The following is a 19,872-nucleotide window of genomic DNA, read 5'->3' as shown; positions in this document are numbered from 1 at the left end:
TGATTTGAAAGATGGTGGCTGACGTAGGAATTAAGCTCAGGTCTCCTGAGGACCAATCAGTGCTCTGTCCAGTAGATCACACTGCCTCCCTAACAAGAGGAACTGTTTTCAAAATTTGGTTCCAGATACAGGTTCAGATGCCTAAGTCCATTTCTACATGGTTGAGAAGTACACGCTATGGTGGTAATTTCTAATGTGCTATCCTTTAATTAATCTGTGTGGAGAAAATCAGCTCTATGTTAAAGTGCACCAGGAAGATGCACATGGATCTATTAATGTTCAACATGTTAGGGTACTTTGGAAATCACACCTTACTAGAGCACATTACCCCACTACATAGTCATTCCTCAAACCCAAAAACTGAGTGCTCCATTCCAGAATTTTGGTTCGGGCCTATTCCCTTGTTGTGTTGAATAATAAGATTAGGTGAACAGTTTCTAGAATAATAAACACTGTCACACATACATGACATGACACACATATGCAAAAAATCTGTGCCCATTTTTGGAACTATAGCTCAATCTAAATTGGTTTAAAGTTTCCAAATGTGTAACTCTATCTTATTTTCATTGTTCAATGCCTTTGTACTTCCAGTTGCATGAAGAAACCCCAAGAATAAAACTGTTCCTATGGCAATTTTCACCTTGGACCAGAAGTAGATGCAGTGAAAATCATGTGATCAAATCTTGTGTTTAAATGATTCCTTGATTCTTTAGTTTTACAGACTTGAGAAACTTAATACGTTTGGATAAGCAGCAACATGAACCCCAAAGTATTTTGTGGTTAATTAGTGTAACTGTAAAACATATGAGTATGTTCTTTCGCTTCTCTCCTCTTCCCATCCTATGATGGAGTTTGCAAGGGGGAAGAGTAGGGAGACCTTATGGTGTCTATGAACCCCAAGGAACATCTTTAAAGTTTATTTTGGGGATATTCCCAGCTACCAAGTCTACTGTTTGTGCACTGGAGTGAATTGTAAAGGAACTGAATTAGAGTAATGAATCAGATTTATGGATTTTCTACTACAATTGCTGATACATTAATTAGCATAACATTATCATTATGTGTCTTGTTGTTATTTGTTTTATTATTTCATGTTTCTATATAGCATTATAGATATGCATCATTCTTTAGCCAGCAGATAAGGATACTCTGCTTGCCCCAGTACACCACAATCCAAATCAGTCAGGGTGAAACAGGATACTGAAATAGGGGAAGAACTATACAGAACAAAGCTCTGCTGCTGCTTGAGTGGGGTAGTGTAAATTAAGCTAACAATGGCAATGTGGTAGCACTAATTAAAGCCAGGGTATACCAACATGCCTTGTTATAATGGTGGTGGATGAAGATTACATGACATGCACAGCTGTCCACTGGTAAGTGCCTTGAGATCATGAAATCAGTTTACATAAACCTTTGAAAATCAGTCACATGGTTACAATGTTTGCTCACTCCAGACTTGGGCCATATTTAAACCGGTGACCTATAGGTTAAAGGTTCTGTCTCTTGAATCATTCCATTCCATGGTACAGGTCATCTAATTTAACCCTGCAGAAAGAAAGAAAGAAAGAAAGAAAGAAAGAAAGAAAGAAAGAAAGAAAGAAAGAAAGAAAGAAAGAAAGAAAGAAAGAAAGAAAGAAAGAAAGATTCCCTGACATCCTTATTTGCATTAGCAAATAATTTGATACAATTTTTATGCTCTCTTCTTCCTGTTTCACTTCCTTCATTAAGATTAGAAGCAAATTAAATGCATTCCTAGCTATTGCAGAATGCATGGATTACTGCTACGTTATGTTCAGCTGTGATCTACATTGGAATTTTGCATGACACATGGCTTCTGGTGTGAAATAAAAAGGAATTTGAATAATCCTTTGTCATTTCCAATTAATGCAGTCCGTTAACAATAAATTGAATAAAATGTAATCAATATTTAGAATGGACTAGTATGAAGATTTAATAATTTATGTATCCATTAAAAGAAAAGGAACAAAGTAGTTAATGGATTTGTGTCTTCTGGATGGTATTTACTTTTATGGAACAATTATAAACAACTTGTTCTTCTTATTTAATATTTGTATAACAGTATTGTATTACAGTGAAGACTGGGGCCTATTGTGCTGGATGCTGAGCAAACATACAGGAAGGTCCTGCTTCTGCTAACACTTGTTGTACATAACTCATATGAGTAATTTCATCTAGTTTAAATGCAATTGTTTACTTGCATAAAGTTAAGCATGTGCATAAGAGTTTGCAGGATTAGGGCCTAAGAGAAAGTCTTAGGCCCTAATAGCATCCAGTCTCCTTCTAGTTATATTCATGTGTGTTAACAATTAGCATTGGTATGAATCATATCAGTATGATCTTTTGGTTTTAGTTTTGTGTTTGTACTGAGTATCTGTGTTTAAGGAACCTGTTACAAAAGTAGGAACTCCATCATAAAAGTGAAATAATATTGGAAAGTTATCCAATAATGTGAATAGAATTTGAAAGAGGTTGTAAAATTAAGCAACAGATGTGGGCCTTTGAGAGGGACACACACACAGAGATGTGGGTTCAAAGAACACAAGCATTCTGATATATTGCCAGAGATAAGACAATGCAATTAGTAAATCTGTTTCTTTAATATAGTGATAGAGATGCAGCCGTGTTAGTCTGGTCTAGCTGAAACAAAAAACAGGAGTATGCAGCACTTTAAAGACTAACAAGCTCATCACCTAATAAACCATCTTGTTAGTCTTTAAAGTGCTGCATAGTCTTGTCTTTTGTTTCTTTAGTGTGAACCTTGTCTTATGATACATGTGTGCATAAATCAGAAGTCAATTGGAATAAGTACTGTAGAGATGGGTATGAATGGATTTACATATGCAACTTGATATATAGCTCTGATCCTGCAGAAATGTAAGCACCTGCTTAACTTTACACACTGAGTAATCCCAGAAAAGTCAAAGGCTGAAATCCTGGTCTATTGGCAAAACTTGCATTGACCTCTATGGAGCCAGAATTTCACCCAAAGGGACTACTTGGGAAGCATAAAGTTAGGTAGAGGCATAAGTCTTTGCAAGGTGGATATATACATATCTGACAAGAAGTCTGATTTCTTTTTGTTTTACTTTCTGCTATTGTTCCCATTTTTCCAGCTTGCTTTAACTTATTCATCTCATCTCCAGTGTATAGAAAGTATCCTTTCTTCCTCTGAAAAGCTTGTTTTAGAGAAAAGGTTTTGAAGAAAACCTTCAAAGCCTCTCTATACACACACCTCCCAATTATAGTTGTCCTTCTGGTTTCCCAACTCCTCCATTTAGAATTGGCAGAAAAGGGCTGCTCTTGAAAATGTGATAGGAGAGTACCTAATATTTGGCCCTGTCATATGATAAAGTTGGATCTGTTTACCACATAATATGCAAGGTTATTAACATCAGGAGGAAGACATCTACAAGCACCTTACCTGTCTAATATTTGCTAAATGAGTTGTGGGTCATGGCTATTCCAACTAGATGGGAGCAAAGTCCTGAGAGGTCCTGGCTTGGGGAAAGGGAGCATGATAAGTAATAAGTTGAGAATCACTGGCTATTGTGGTCACACAGCGACCTTTATAGGATGTTGTTTTCCCTGCAGGCCCTCTACCCGTTATAGCTTTGAGTAGCCCCCTAAAGCTGCACCTTTAGCAGCCTAACTCACAGGCTATGCAGCAATGGTGTTTGTGTTACTAGCTTTCCTTCATATATTTCTTTAAAAGATTCATATGAATTTACAACTGCATTTACGTCAGATTTATTCACCCTTTGTGATTTGGGAAGTGACACTTTCCTAATGAGAAAAAAAAACATTCTTCCTGCTTCAGCGTTGTCCTCGGGGATAGCACAACACACATTTCCAGATAACACATTTCATGCCACACTGCGCTGCACTTTCATTAAAACATAGAACTTTACCATGGCAACCCTTTCAATTCGGACCTGTTCCAAACCCGACTGAAATCAATGGAGAGATTCCCTGGGCTTTAAAGCAGGTCCTAGTAGAACATTTTCAAAACATCCTTATTCCGATTGTGGGAACTGCTACTTTACAAGGCTACCTTGTGCAACTGCACATATATTGCACCATATTCTTGGAAGTATAATACTCATGTTTGGTGGCAGGCAAGCTAGCTTTCTCTTTTCTTCCTTTCAACACTGGAGATCAACTGAAAAAAGTGGCAGCAGTTATACCTGGCTGTTTATGTCTTTGCTACTGTTTGGATGCAGCAGAATAAATCAATTGCTTTCTTATGTAAGACTTATGGATTCTCCACCTGCCTTATGTGATCAACCTTCTGGGAGGCATGTAGGGATAGTCTCTGCCAATAAGCCCCAAACTTTCCCTAAAGTACCCTGGATTCTTCTTACATATGCCTTTCCAAATCGTGCTAGGCTCTCCCCTGTGACTGTTGGATGAAAGAAAATGAAAGGAGTCCTCTAACTATAGAGATTTTTCCCAATTGCACGGACAATTTAATTTGATTTTAGTTTTCATTTCAGGGAGACCTAAGGTGTCTACTGAAAGGGCTCTCACAGACGTGAGTCTTTTACATCGTTAGCCAGTAGGGGCTACAGGCTTACTGGCGTTAGTCCAAGGCTAGCAGGGGTAAGCTTGTGTGGTTCATTAAGACTTCACAGTGGTGGCTTTTTTCGTTCCGGGGATGGCCCAGGGGAGACGAGCCGCATACGCGGATGCTGCTTGTGGAGGCGGTAGGGGAACTGGCGCCAGAGCAGACACCACTCCAAACGAGCAGGGGAGACCTGCTATGGGCTATGGGGGCCAAGTGAGCTGCAGCCAGAGTCCCCCCCCCCCCCCGCAATAATACAACCCCAGGCTCCAATGGGCCATCACGCCCATGGGTGTGCGGCGCGCCTCGCAGAACGCCGGACCCTTGCCAGTAGCCCGTGAACTCTCCCCGTCGCCGAAGGGTTAACGCGGCTTGGCAGCTGGCTCTGCGCGGATCCCGAGCGGGACGTTTTCTCGCCCTGGCCGGCCTTGTGCCGCGGGAAGAGGGGAGGCGAGGCTGCTCGGCGCTCCCTGGGCTCGGCTGTGGCTCGCAGCGCCCCGTCTGCGCATGAGTCACCCCGGGAGGCTGGCGGGGTTTGACTATTTCAGCGGCTGAGCGCTAGAGTTGCCCAGCGGCCGAGGAGCGAGCGGCGCAGGTGCCTGTGCCGGGCGGGCGGGGAATGGGAAGGGCTGGCGCCCGGGAGCAACTTCTGCCTGCGGTTTGAAGCGGCCAGGTCGGATGGGAGCTTGGGGTCAGGGTGGGATCGTTTCAGCACCCTGGACAGCGCCGGCCGGCAGGTCGCCTGTACTTTCCGGCAGTCCAGGCGTCAGACCCACCCCGAGTCTCCACCGACATGCCTGGGCGTCTCTGGACACCCCCCCGAGAGGCACCTGGGCCAGCTGCGATGCCCCCTTGCCGCTCCACCTCTGAAGCCTCCCCTCTGCTCATCAAGGGGCGCATGGCCAGCTGGTAAGACATGGACTTAGCCGGAGGTCTCTTGGCTTTCTTCCTCGTGCTGGTGCTGGTGATTTCCCTGCTGTCCAACCTCCTGGTGCTGCTATGCTTCCTCTACAGTACCGAGCTCCGCAGGCAAGTCCCCGGGATCTTCCTGGTGAACTTGTCCTTCTGCAACCTGCTCCTGACCGTCTTAAACATGCCCTTCACTTTGCTGGGGATCCTGAGACACCAGCCGCCTTTCGGTGACTGCCTCTGCAAAGCGGTGGGCTTCCTGGAAACTTTCCTCACCTCCAACACCATGCTGAGCATGGCAGCCCTCAGCATCGACAAGTGGATTGCCGTGGTGTTCCCCTTGAGTTACACCAGCAAGATGCGCTACAAAGACGCCGTGATTCTGATGAGCTATTCCTGGATCCATTCCCTCGCCTTCCCCTTGGTCTCCTTGTTTTTCTCTTGGGTAGACTACAGCAACGTGTACGCCTCTTGCACCTTGCACCTGAGAGAAGAGACGGAAAGAAGGAGGTTTACAGTGTTCACCATCGTGTTTCACACCACCAGTTTCATGCTGTCCCTGGTGATCCTGTGTTTCACCTATTTAAAGGTGCTAAAAGTGGCCCGGTTCCATTGCAAAAGGATAGACATTATTACAATGCAGACGCTGGTTTTGCTGGTAGATATCCATCCCAGGTAATGTGTGTGTATGTGTGCGTGTATGTGTATGTGTTCCGATATGTTCAGGGTGTTTTAAATCACCCTTGCCCTGAAGGACAAAACAAAAACAAAACAAAACAAAACAAAAAACCCACTACGCTCCAACCCATGGCTTGTTTTTCTGAGCACCTTTCGACGACTTCATTCCTGTCCTGCAGACGTGATGGCTCCTTCTCCTGCAGCGTTTCTTTACTAACTTCAAATTAATCCATTTAGTGCCAGAAGCCTGGGTCTAGGTACTGATAGGCGTCAGTGTTTAAACTGGGAGTGAATGTTCCGAGAAAAGCCGGGACACGACTATCGCTCAAGTAGCGGAGAAATAGGGGTGTTCATAGGGTTAACTATCCCGAGAGTTAGTGGGGATGGGCTTTTGGTTCCTTCTCAGACCCTGCATTTGCCAAGTTCCAGCCGTCACCTGAGACCAAGTTACTGTTCATGCTACCTTCAGACTTGGCTGAAGAGTCCCCTAGCATCTTGTCTTAAACTGATTGTTATTTTCCCTTTTCAGCGTGAAACAGCGTTGTCTTAATGAACAGAAAAGGAGACGGCAGCGTGCTACTAAGAAAATCAGTATTTTTATAGGGTCTTTCGTGATCTGCTTTGCTCCTTACATTATCACCAGGTTAGTACTGCCTGCCTCTTCCGGGAGCCTTCGGGGACAATATGTCATGAAAATTAAGTTCTCCCTCCCTCCTCCCCGCCCCCCCCCCGCCAAGATTCCTGGGACAGCAAACAAGACTTTGAGAGGATAAAAATAAACAAAACTTTCTTAAAAGTCATTAAGGATACTGGGTTTGACCAAGGGTGATGTATTGGAAGAAATATGAACACATACAGCCATATCATTCTAAGCCATATTTATTAGTACATTGATGAAGTAATATAAGATTTTGCAATCTTAAAAGGCGTTTGTTTGTTTGTTTGTTTGTTTGTTTGTTTGTTTGTTTACAACAAGGTATAAAGCCTCCAGAAAAAGTTGGCTTTTAGGACTGGTCAGGAGTTCATCAAATTCCACTAAGAGGCGTTAGCAGTTAGGTTTGTCATAAGCACTTTCACTACTAGCCCAAAGATAGACTCAGGCATTTAAGAAGAAAATAAAGACTTAAAGCAGAGTCAGTTTTTCATAAAAATATACTTTTTCATAGAATACTCATAGAATCATAGAATACTAGGACTGGAAGAGACCTGGAAAGGTCACTGAGTCCAGACCCCTGCCTTCATGACAGGACCCAGTACTGTCTAGACCATCCCTGATAGACATTTATCTAACCTACTCTTAAATATCTCCAGAGATGGAGATTCCACAACCTCCCTAGGCAATTTATTAGCGTGTTTAACCACCCTGACAGTTAGGAACTTTTTCCTAATGTCCAACCTAAACCTCCCACGCTACAGTTTAAGCCCATTGCTTCTTGTTCTATCCTCAGAGGCCAGGAAGAACAAGTTTTCTCCCTCTTTCTTGTGACACCCTTTTAGATACCTGAAAACCTCTATCATGTCCCCCCTCAATCTTCTCTTTTCCAAACTAAACAAACCCAATTCTTTCAGTCTTCCTTCATAGCTCATGTTCTCTAGACCTTTAATCATTCTTGTTGCTCTTCTCTGGACCTTCTCCAATTTCTCCACATCTTTCTTGAAATGTGGTGCCCAGAACTGGACACAGTACTCCAGCTGAGGCCTAATCAGCACAGAGTAGACTGGAAGAATATACCTGTTAATGCATCCTAGAATCATGTTGGCTTTTTTTTTTTTTTTGCAACAGCATCACACTGTTGACTCATATTTAGCTTGTGGTCCACTATAACCCCTAGATCCCTTTCTGCCATAATCCTTCCTAGACAGTTGCTTCCCATTCTGTATGTGTGAAACTGATTGTTCCTTCCTAAGTGGACCACTCTGCATTTGTCCTTATTAAGCTTCATCCTGTTTACCTCAGACTATTTCTCCAATTTGTCCAGATCATTTTGAATTATGACCCTGTCCTCCAAAGGATTTGCAACCCCTCCCAGCTTGGTATCATCTGCAAACTTAATAAGCATACTCTCTATGCCGATATCTAAATGGTTGATGAAGAGATTAAACAGAACCGGTCCCAAAATAGACCCCTGTGGAACCCCACTTGTTATAACTTTCCAGCAGGATTGTGAACCATTAATAACTACTCCCTGAGAATGGTTATCCAGCCAGTTATGTACCCACCTTATAGTAGCCCCATCTAAATTGTATTTGCCTAATTTATTTATAAGAATATCATGCAATACTGTATCAAACACCTTACTAAAGTCTAGGTATACCACATCCACCTCCTCTCTCCTATCTACATGGCTCATTATCCTATTTTTTAGGGGCATATGGCTAGATCCTCAATTGGTTGAAGCTCATTGACTTCAAAGGCACCACAAAGACTTGCACCAGCTGATGACCTGGCCCATAGGTTCTAGGTCTAGAAATATTATTGATTAAATAATCAAGGGTTTGATTCTGTGCCCACAGACGTCAGTAGCAAAACTCCCAATAACTTCAATATTGCAGGATAGTTTTCCAGTAAGTGTCAGCTCATAAACACTAAGAAGTATCCAGTTCAAATCAAAGGTTAACTAATAATGTCAGCAGACTAGATCCTCGTGATCTAAATCAGCATGATAGAAGACAATGGGGCTACACTGATTTACACCAACTGAGAATCCAGTCAATTCTTTTTCACTTGATTGAAACTGAGTAATGATTTTCAAAAGTGACTAGGTTTTTTTTTCTGTGTGTGTATGGGAGACTGAATTTTTGGATGACCAATTTCTGAGACCCTGAAGGGGCCTGATTTTCAGAAATTACTGAGCATAGCTGGGGTAGGTCGGCTTTGAGCAGGGCATTAGATTAGTTGACCTCCTGACATCTCTTCCAATCCTAAGAATCTATGATTCTATGATGCATCTTCTTAAAATCAGGCCCTTTAAAGACACATCATGTTGGAGACCCAAACACTGAGGCACCCAAACACTACTAACTTTTGAATATCTTGAGTTTGCTATACAGATTTTGCATAATTAGGGCCTTATGCTATCATCTTTCTTCACCCTGTTCCTACCACACTTGACTTCAGAGGGACATCTAGACCAAGGAGGCATTTGAAGGACAGAACATATAGATTGTCCTCAGATTTTTCAACCTTTACTTTTGCATGTTTTAACCTTTGAGATGATACTTTTTATTATTTCACTTTTTTATTAGTTGAAAGAAGTTCTTGCCTGGCTGGCAAGGCAGCTGCATTTCCTCTTCCTTTGGAAGATTTGTTACAGATATTAACTTGACACCAGAAAGTTAAAAGGTTAATTGATTAATGCTCAATACCTCATGAGTCATTTTCTCTTCATTATTGTAACCATCAAGCTATAATTCAATACCAAGCAAAGGACGGATTCTGCCATCTTAATTCACATTGTAATTATACCCTGCTCAGCAAATTCCGGCATCCAAACACTTTTTAATAGGAAATATTTTCCATAAACAATTGAAGCAAAAAGCTACTCCATTCTTTAGACAGGGTGTTTTCTAAATGTCAGCTAATGCATTATCTTAATGCATTAAGTGACACCACATATGTTAGTAGAGAGAAAGTTAAAATTCACTTATCAGGGGGTGAATTCTGTCCTTGCTCCTTTGGCCTCAGAGAGCAGCAGAATGGAAAGGGTTTGGGGAGAGCTATGTAGGCATCTTGTAGGGATCTGTGTAGGGCAACATGCAGGGTCAGGGCAGGGAGAAGGTTGGGATAAGCCTGGAGTATTTGTTGCCATGTAGGCGTTTCTCCATTTGATGGATTGTGTCTGATCCACAGCAACCATACCTGCCTTTGAATTAGAATAGCCTTCATAGATGCTCTGGGATAGAGGATTCCCCAGCATATGGTGTAGCTGCTCCGGCTATGCTCTGAAATTAGGATTTGCCCCTAACTGCAGAAATGTTAATGAGATTTTGGAAATCAACAATAAATTCTATCTGTTGGGACTAAATTAAATGGATGAAGTTTGTCCTCACTATAACAGCCTTGCTGTTACTATCCTTTATCTCACTGCAGTCAAGCAGGGGGTGGAGGAGAATTCCATTTACTTTAGTTTAGGGTTGCACCCATAGTCTATTATATAATACACATATGTGCATGTGCGCGCACGCCTGCATATACACACACACTCAAGCATATCTCTATATACTGTTCTGTTTAACAATGTTCTACAAATGTTCATTTTGTACAGATCAAGCATATAGATGGTATGTGGATGATCTCCCACATGGGATAGTCCGAGGAACCATGTACCTACCATGTGATAAGTTGCAGATCCACATGATACACTTGCTTATAATGCACTTTTTGACTGCCTTCCTTGCTTTCTGTCATTAGTCCTTCTCCATAAGATTTATTCTTATATTCCAAGCCCTGGCACAGCTACAGACATCGGCTACCTTTTTTAATCCACTTGCCAGAGACGTGTTCTCCCCTCCCTATTTTATGCACACACACAGAGCTGTGGATTTTACTGCAGTATTTCACATACCAGTGCCAGGTTTTATAGAAATATAACTTTAAATGCCAATACTTTTCAGCCCTGAAAAATGGGAGCTTTGTACTATAAGAAAAGAAATTCCAAGCTTCCCAAAGAGACCAAGAGCTCATTCCTAGCACTGGGAATGCCTGGCATATCACACTTTGAAGCTATTACCTGTTAGGGCATAGAAAGCCTATTTTAGGTCATTTTCAAAAAGTCTTTATAGTGTATTTTAGGTCAGTGCAGTTGGGGTGAATAGATATGAAAAACTGTATACATAATTTTGCAAAAACCCTCTCCACTTTATTAAAGGAGGTTTTTTTAGTAGCAGATGCGACGCACACGGAATACACAATGTTACTGTGTGGCATACTGTAATGATTTTATTGTCACTTATTTGAGATGGCCTCAACTCCATTACCCCACTCATTCCAAACTCATGTTGATAAAGCCTTTATGCCCAAGATTCTCATATTGTGCTTCTATAACTACTAGTGATTCGTGGAGCCCATGTTGGTGATCTAAACATGGATAGTTTGACAGAAAGCAACAACATCTCTTCCTTGTATCAATCTTCTACATACCTTAGCAGACAATTAAAATGCATAAATACATTCCTCATTTCACTTTTCCAAAGAAGAAATTGCAGTGTGATACAAGGATAGCCTGTGATTGCAAAAACGAGGAGAAGTAGTCTGTATGATCAAGAATGAGAGCAAATGGCCATGAAACAATGTGTATTATCTTGATGTGTTTTGTATCACACCAATCCATCATGTATTCTCCTTCTGTGCGTAGCCTTACATAAATTAAGTAAGGATATATTGACATAGAATTCCATTTTCTACAGTACATATTACATGTCTTTCTACTTGCTTAGAGAGATGGGAGAAGCCAGGAAGACAAGAAACTTGTCCGACAGTGCTGAGATCTTGCATATATTTCCAATTGCTAGCACAGCTCACTAAATAGAATTAGGCTTAAGGTTTTGCAATATGTTGCTACACTTCTTTGCATACAAGACATATGAATATGTGGCCTCAGTGCTTAAATATATAGTTAAAATCCTTTGTCCTCCTCATGGTTGTCTTTACTCAGGAAAATCTCTCATAATTTTACTTGTGCAATGACTGCAGGATTATCCTCTCTGGTACTGCATAATACAAACATGTATGCTATTATTCCTGAAAATGCAAGTTGAACAGTTTGCTATTGTGAATATAACACTCAGCTTTCCTTCTGTTTGCTAATGTTTAACAGGTTGATAGAACTTCTTCCTTTTGTTACCATAAACTACTACTGGGGGATTGTAAGCAAGTGCCTCACCTACAGTAAGGCTGCATCGGATCCATTTGTTTATTCTCTTTTACGTCAACAGTACAAGAAAGTAATGATCAACATTGTCAATAGAATACTTAAAAGGGACCTGTATCCTTCATCTGGCTACAACAGCTCTCTAGACACTGAAAATGATTACTGCTTACATAGAACATGCTAACACCATGGCAGTCACTAGCCTTCAAGCTAGGTCAGGCTTTTACCACCACAAGGATATTACTTGATCTATCACATGTTGACTGGACAATGGCAAAGCACACTTTTGGATATGAAAGTTGGATTCCTGCAATGCATTGGATTGTGGGCTTTCAATGTAGGCTCTTCCACTGTCTGCATTTAGTACAGAATTTAGCAGCATAGTCTCTGTCAGGGATGGGCAGAGGTTCCACTGCTTCTTAGTCCTCTGCACTGACTGCTTCTTGGTACGTGGAGTAAGTTCAGCGTTTGGAGTTTAACTTTTGAAGCCTATAACATTCCAGATGTCACGTCCTGGTATTTTACTGAAGATCTAGCATCATACTCTCTTAATACAAAGATTATGGGACCATTGGAGCGTAGGGCACGAACAGATAGTTGGAGCACCATTTGTACAATATACTTGCATCTGCAATCCTGGCTTTGTCTTAGTTTTAGAACATTTTAAATGAGTATTTTAATTGATGGCTTGCTGTAATGATGCCTACAATAGCTATTAAGAATGGGCACTTTGAAAATGAGATGATTATTTATTATAAAGCAACATGATTGTAACATAGACTTTTAAAAGTGATATGTATATTCAGTATGCCATTATTTTATTAAGCATAACCAAAGGTCGTGTATCTGATTTACTAATATTTAGCACTTTTGTGATATCACATAATTACAATAATCACAGTGACAGCAACAAAGACATAATCAGAATTTAGTTAACGAGCATTGTAATTTATGTCACTGAGCCAGTTCCATGCAACACACCTTTCATTAGGAGGAAATCAGGTCAATTAGACTGGAAAAGTGAAACTATATTTCAGATTTCAGACTTTGGTTTTTATTTTTTTATTCAAGAGCTATGTGATAACATATTCCAGGATAAAATGCAGTCATTCTTTCTGAAGAAAATATAATGGGGAAAAAATCTTTTATGCATCAGGTAACGGATAACAACAATATGGTATGAACTTTGTCCTATGATTTACATAAGAATATTGTTGGCTACTGGAGCAGATATGCTGCCAACCTCCCATATAAAACATATCAAGGAGAGAGGCAACTGTATTATAAACATGATATTAATTATTTTTTATTACATATTATTACATACTATTATTATTAATTTTGAAAGTCTTTTGGAAAATGCTGGAACTAATTATGAACACAAGTCCACCAATCATATGTTACCATGAATATGAATGAGCAGTGTTCTGTGGAGTTTAATAAACTAACGGAAGTAATTTTAAAATGTATTTTTAAGAAGAAAACATATAAGACAAAGTATAGAGTTTGTTTTTATTTTTTAAATGATAGTAGCCTTAAAATTAGAGCTCTAACATTGGCCTTGATCCTGCAAAAAGCTGAAAATTCCAATCTTGATTCTGCAGAGCACTTAATCATGTGATTTACTTTAAACATGTAACTAAGTCTTATTGAAATCAATGGGACTAAGCACAAGTTTAAACTTAAGCATATGTTAAGCACTTTGCAGAATCAGGTCAGATTTTCAGCTTGCATGACTGAGCCTATTATCTACCACCTATGATAGTTAAAGGCCCTATTGAAATCTCATTCAGTCAATGAAAAGGCTCATAAATACATAGTAAATACAAAGTCATATTCTCCTCTGCTTTCAAACTCTGAGGTCTTTCTAATGCTCTATGGCCATGCAAGTAAATTAGGCCTCCGTATTCTGCATCTATAGCTCGCTGGTATTAAAGCTGAATGTGATATCATATTATTGTCTACTTAGTAAAGTAGTTGTACTCTCTCTAACTTTGTGTAAATACAGTATTTCAGAATAAGTATTTGTATGACATTTTCAGGGTTTTTTTTTCTTCCTACTCCTCTCTTCCCTCCCCTCCACTAGTCTAATGAAACCTAGTGTTTAAATCTTTTATAGCAACTGTATCAGTGGTGTAATAATTAGACATCTCTTCTGGAGGAGGAATGGTGAATGTTAATTTGTTTTAGAGTCAAGCATTTACGTGCCAAAAAGTTTTGATGTGCTCTGACATCTGTCACTACAACATATCTGTAAACCTCTGTGTGTTTAATGAGAGCTGCAATGGTTATCTGGGCTATAGTTTTTTAAATAAAATGCTGCTCCCTTTGAATATTACATTTCATACTTAGCTGAATGTATTGCAAACTGTGACCTCCAAAACAATATAAAAATGAATAAAAACATTATTTGTGTTTATATTTTCTAGTGTTAATGAATATGAGAGGAGAAACATATTATAACAATATCTGAAATTACGGTATTACTCTTTTAAAAACCACGAGCCAGAACCAGGTTTGAAGTAAAGTGTGCTGTGCTGATTCATACCATCTGTGGATAGAGTATCACAGAATCCAACAAGGTGCTGAGTAACTACTGGAGGTGCTTACTGTCTTCAGGTTCCATGAATTTCAGTTCCTGTAGGTGCTAAGCACCTTTCAGGATGAAGCCCTTAAGAGCAGATAATTCAGATGTATAAATTAGCACTTGATGTACTGTGGTGAATAATCATCATCACAGAATGATTACTGAATATGGAATTATCCCACCCTAGCCTGACTAACACAGAGAGATTTTTAACTTCACTTTGACAGACGTATGCAACATTCTTCTGTTTCAGGCTTTCTATACGAATACTACAGTGGAATCAGAATTCTTTAAGCATCATTTGTAATCCAGTTGTTACAGTGCATTTAGAAAGTGATCTTAAGTTCTGTGAGTCAGGGTTAAACTTAAGATTGCTTGAAAAAAATAGCACCTTTGAATGTTAAAGTGTTAAAATTACAGTTGATCATTTTCTGAGGCACTTAATACTCAATTAGACAAAGCCCTTGAAAAGATACTGTACAGAAAAATCCTATACTAGCAGGGAGATGGAGACTAGATGAGATAATGGGCATATTTTGATTTGCTTTTCAAAAAAGTTACATGTGCAATTGTACATACAAAAATGCCTAAGCAATTTATGCATACATTTTCATGGACACTTAGCATGATTCAGATATTTGTATCTGTAAATGTCTTGGTATGTTTGTAATTAATGTGGATAGCCAGTGTGTGTATTTTGACATAGTTAACTACATGACCAAGTAATGCGCAGAGGTGTGCCTCTGGCACCTTAAAGACTAACAGAGTCACAGTATTTTAGGTGCCACACGACTCCCTATTTGTTTTGCACATACAGACTAACATGGCTACCCCTCTAAGAATTGTGCCTTTGATATTTTGAAAAGCAGGTCCAAGTGAATCTTGCCAGTCTGTGGGTCAGATTCTGTGTTGTACATTGACAAAGGACAGAAGGCTGAGGCAAGGATTTAATAGGGTTACCAGGTGTCCAGTTTTGAACTGTACAGTCCAGTATTTGAGCTTTCTGTTCGGGAAACAAATTGAGAAAATATAAATGTCCGGTATTTTCTAAATAAAATGTAATGTAGCGTGTGATGTAATGTCAAGTGTGTCCAGTATTTTTGTTGAAACCATCTGGCAACCCTAGGATTTAAACCATATCTGTGCCATCCCAATGTTGGCAAAATGGAAACTGAAACTTTAGTTTATTTAGACCAGCAGCCTGTTACAGCAGCCTCCCCTCCACTACCTACCGCAGTGACAAGCCAGAATAGCAGTAGTGGGGAACACCATGGCTTGTCTCATTCCCATCATTCCCAGTCCTCCTCTCAATATAGATATTCCTCTTTCGCCCAGACTTCCATGGGAAGGTCAGCATTATATTGGTTGCAGAGTTGGGGCTGAATCATTCCTGGTGACTTTTATGTGTATGCAATGAAACTTTAATGGCGCTTACCCAATATTGTGCTCATTCATTGTAAATAAAGTACTTAGGTTTTTGGTATGTAGAAATGACAACAAAACCATGTTTGAACAGAAAAAACCATAAGTCATTTACACCACTCCTACCTCCTTTTAAAGCATGTGTTTAAGAAATTGTATTGATTACTAAAAATATCTTCACCCTACATTTTAATCCAGCAGCACCTAATGGCCACAGTTAGGTTGCTAGGAATTATTTTGTGTATATTAAAGACCCTGTGGGTGAAAATGTTATTTGTGCTATCCAAGTAAACTTTTATTTATGAATCCTGTATCCACTCCCTTTGTTGCTTGATTTTGGGAGGCTTAATGTTTTCAATAACAGCCATGCCAACTACTCCCTAAATTTTGCCCTTTTTGCATAAAGTGAACAGATTCTTATTTGTGCTTTTAAATGTTAATTAGGTGTCCAACTAAGCTTCCTTTCTCTTTCTAGGCTAAATGAATTGAATTCTTGAACCCTTTACTAAGAAGACATTCTTCCCATACCCTAAATAAGCTCTGCTTTACTTCTCTAGCTACATTTTCTAATAGTTTTTAAGTATTAAACTCATGCTTCTATACTCCCACAATATATCAAATGAGGCTTTACAAGGCCTTTACACAGCAGCCTCATTATCACCTTCACTTCACTTTATAATTCCCCTCTTTATTCACCCAATCACCTTGTTTTTTTTCTTTGCTGCTGCCAAACGCTGTGGCTCATTTTCAGACTGTTTTGTTCAAACACAGTAAATAACTATCCTGTAAATGACACGGAGCACACAGCAGCCTCCTTGCTGATTGACCAGGTATTTCAACAATAATCTTGAATTATTTTTTACATCGTTGACCTCATAAATTAGACTTGTCCATAACTGGAAGAAAATATGAAATGGCTATACATGACCTTTGTGCTGTGGTGCTAGCATTCAGCCCTCTTTACATTTGTACAGCTCATACTGGAATTCAGCTTGGAACCTGTTTGCTGCAGGCTAAACAAACAGCCTGTGTATTCATTGTTGATAAAGGATTTTCCAAGCAAGTGAGGAGGAAATCAACTGATCAGAAGGTTCGCTTGGGAGACGTGGGCCCTATGTTTGGCCAAGAGATTGCTGAGGGTATGTCTACACTACCACCCTAGTTCGAACTAGGGTGGTTAATGTAGGCAACCGGAGTTGCAAATGAAGCCCGGGATTTGAATTTCCCGGGCTTCATTTGCATATTGCCGGGCGCCGCCATTTTTAAATGTCCGCTAGTTCGGACTCTGTGCCCGCTGCTACATGCGGCATGAACTAGGTAGTTCGGATTAGGCTTCCTATTCCGAACTACCATTACTCCTCATGGAACGAGGTGTACCGGTAGTTCGGAATAGGAAGCCCAATCCGAACTACCTAGTTCGTGCCGCGTGTAGCTGCGGGCACGGAGTCCGAACTAGCGGACATTTAAAAATGGCAGCGCCCGGCATTATGCAAATGAAGCCCGGGAAATTCAAATCCCGGGCTTCATTTGCAACTCCAGTTGCCTACATTAACCACCCTAGTTCGAACTAGGGTGGTAGTGTAGACATACCCTGAAGTACCAGAGGTGGCCAGTGTGTTAACACTTCTATATAACTGGCAAAGAGAAAATTTAAAGGGACTAGTAAAACAATGTTTTCAATAACAGTCATACCAATCTATTTTCAATACATTTGGTTTGGGAAATCAGTCTTGACTGCTAGATCTGATTATCCAAACAATCACGCTCCGAGATAAGTATAGGGCATTGAGCTGATCATAATCCTAGAAGACATGGAACTTGCTTATCCCCTGCCTTCAGAGCTATGTATCTGACTTGAGACAGTCAATAGGAGTTTTGCCATTGACTTAAAGGTGAGCAGAACCAGATCCACAAAAGGATATGGGCACCTAATTCTCACTTCAGGTACCTAATTCTAAAATGTAAGTGTTGCTGAGCTCCTCAATACCCTGCTTAGATGCTGCATAACTTTGGAAGTACCTAATGCTCTTTGCATCTAAGTTTCTGCCATTGAAGTCTTCAAGATCCCTAAATTTCCCGTCTCTGCCTCTATCTGACACATTAGCCCCAGGCAGAGCTTCAAACAGGGTGGAGATAGGTGTTACCTATCTTATCTCTCCTGCTGGGGCCAATCTGGGAGGTGTACTCAGAGTACACCTAACTCAACATAAATGAGCAAAGAAGGAAAACTCCTTTGTTACATTTAGCCCAGTAGTTTTGGAACTCACCCAGGATACAGGAGATCTGTGGTCAACTCTCCCTTCTGCAGAGCAGGGATTTGTACTTGGGTTCCTCTACTCTCAGCTGAATACACTGTGGATGGGGATATTGGAGACTGTATGGGGTGATAGAGAAGTTCTTTTTGATGTGCAGACATTTTGCCTTCCCAGAGGAAGGAGCAACTTGACTCTGAAGGCTTGGCTGACAGCTCCACTTGAGAAGCAGCATATGAGGCTGACATTGAGAGAGGAAATTATTCAGCCTGGAAAGCCTGTGCTCCACAATGGCACACTGGAGCCAACATTATTCCCTTGTAATCCTGTTGCCATACCCTGTAGCAGTAGAGATATAGTAGTCTGGGACACCACGTTGAGGTTCAGCTTCTGGAGGCAATGAGATACCCTCACCTCTTGGGATGTGAGGCATGGTCCTGAGCAGTGATTTGGCCCCACAGAGGGACCTGGCTGAGGCCATCAGAATTCTGAAGGGCACAGTGTGGTATTTAGATGAGTATGTTTTTTCTCTTTCTTCCCCTATGGAAAAAAGCATTGGGGTCAGAAACTAATGGCTAAAAAAATTTAGAACAAATACCAGCATACGGTCATCTGGTAGAAGCTGTTGGCATGGTAGGTCATAGAGTTAAATACTGTAGTATGACTGGATATTAAAAAGGACTCGATCATGTTAACATTACTGATGACAATTGTAGCTGTGCCCATTATAGGACCTTTCCTGCAATCTCTAATTAGGAAAAGCTCCTCTTGAACTGAGTTGCATAGGGGCAGATATTGACAATGAGGGGTAGACAGAATGCTTCTGGTGGGCAGAACCAGGAAGGTCATACTCTCCACACCAGAAGCAGGGAAGTAGGAGAGGAGCAGGAAATATAAAAGACAGGTTCTGTAGCTCATTTGGGGAGCAGCTGCCAAAAAGACAGACACGTTCTCCCTATTGCAGACACAGGCGCTTGTAGAAGACGCTTGTCCTGAGGAAGCTCCCAAGATACCTGAATGGCCAGACATGCTTGACATTGAGGAATTGCTGTGACTGCTAGTTGCAGTGCCCATCAAGATGGAAGATGACCCTTGGAAGCAAGTACACTTGAGGGGGGGCTATATGAAGGCTGCCCAGGCTACCTCTGGGTTGGAATGCCATAGGGTTGGGCAGGCCCACGTCCTCCCTGCCACCTAGGGTGGCAATAATCCCACTCCTTATGTCAGGGGGCCTGGGCTCCTGAGCCCCAAAGAATGCTTGGTGCTCACCTTGCCTGCACCCTATAGACTGTGGTTGGTGCTCATCCCTGCTCAAGGGCTGGAGCACTAGGCTCCTTGGTGCCCCACCCTGTCCAAAGGCCTGGTCCCCTGAACTGTTTGTTGCTGTACCCTGCCTGTAGGTTTGAGCCCTAGAGACAGCTAATTTCTCCCTTGCACAGACTGCTGATCCAGATGCATTGCAGCAAAGGGGCATGCCTGACCTCAGAGACTGGCAGTAAGGAATGACCATACACCCCTACATGCCCACAGGCATTATTGGCAATATCTCATCTTCTTCCAAATATCATC

At 41.0% G+C, this 19,872-nt stretch overlaps 1 protein-coding gene across 1 annotated transcript; it reads left to right on the top strand.

The window, feature by feature from the left end:
• Window positions 1–5,227: 5,227 nt before the first annotated feature.
• GPR78 (G protein-coupled receptor 78) lies at window positions 5,228–12,338 on the top strand. The gene is made up of 3 exons (XM_006128275.4): window positions 5,228–6,169; window positions 6,702–6,815; window positions 11,989–12,338. The coding sequence occupies exons 1-3, from the start codon at window positions 5,502–5,504 to the stop codon at window positions 12,224–12,226; spliced, it is 1,020 nt and encodes a 339-aa protein (XP_006128337.1). The 5' UTR covers window positions 5,228–5,501; the 3' UTR covers window positions 12,227–12,338.
• Window positions 12,339–19,872: the final 7,534 nt, after the last annotated feature.

Source organism: Pelodiscus sinensis, chromosome 4, assembly GCF_052426305.1.
Source record: "Pelodiscus sinensis isolate ZL-2025 chromosome 4, ASM5242630v1, whole genome shotgun sequence".
Taxonomy (NCBI): Eukaryota; Metazoa; Chordata; order Testudines; family Trionychidae; genus Pelodiscus; species Pelodiscus sinensis.
This window is presented reverse-complemented; position numbering and strand designations above follow the sequence as displayed.

Coding starts and splice junctions, on each gene's coding strand:
- GPR78 (XM_006128275.4), top strand. CDS start 5,502: ATGGACTTAGCCGGAGGTCTCTTGGCTTTCTTCCTCGTGCTGGTGCTG. Junction 6,170..6,701: donor CTGGTAGATATCCATCCCAG/GTAATGTGTGTG, acceptor TTCCCTTTTCAG/CGTGAAACAGCGTTGTCTTA. Junction 6,816..11,988: donor GCTCCTTACATTATCACCAG/GTTAGTACTGCC, acceptor AATGTTTAACAG/GTTGATAGAACTTCTTCCTT.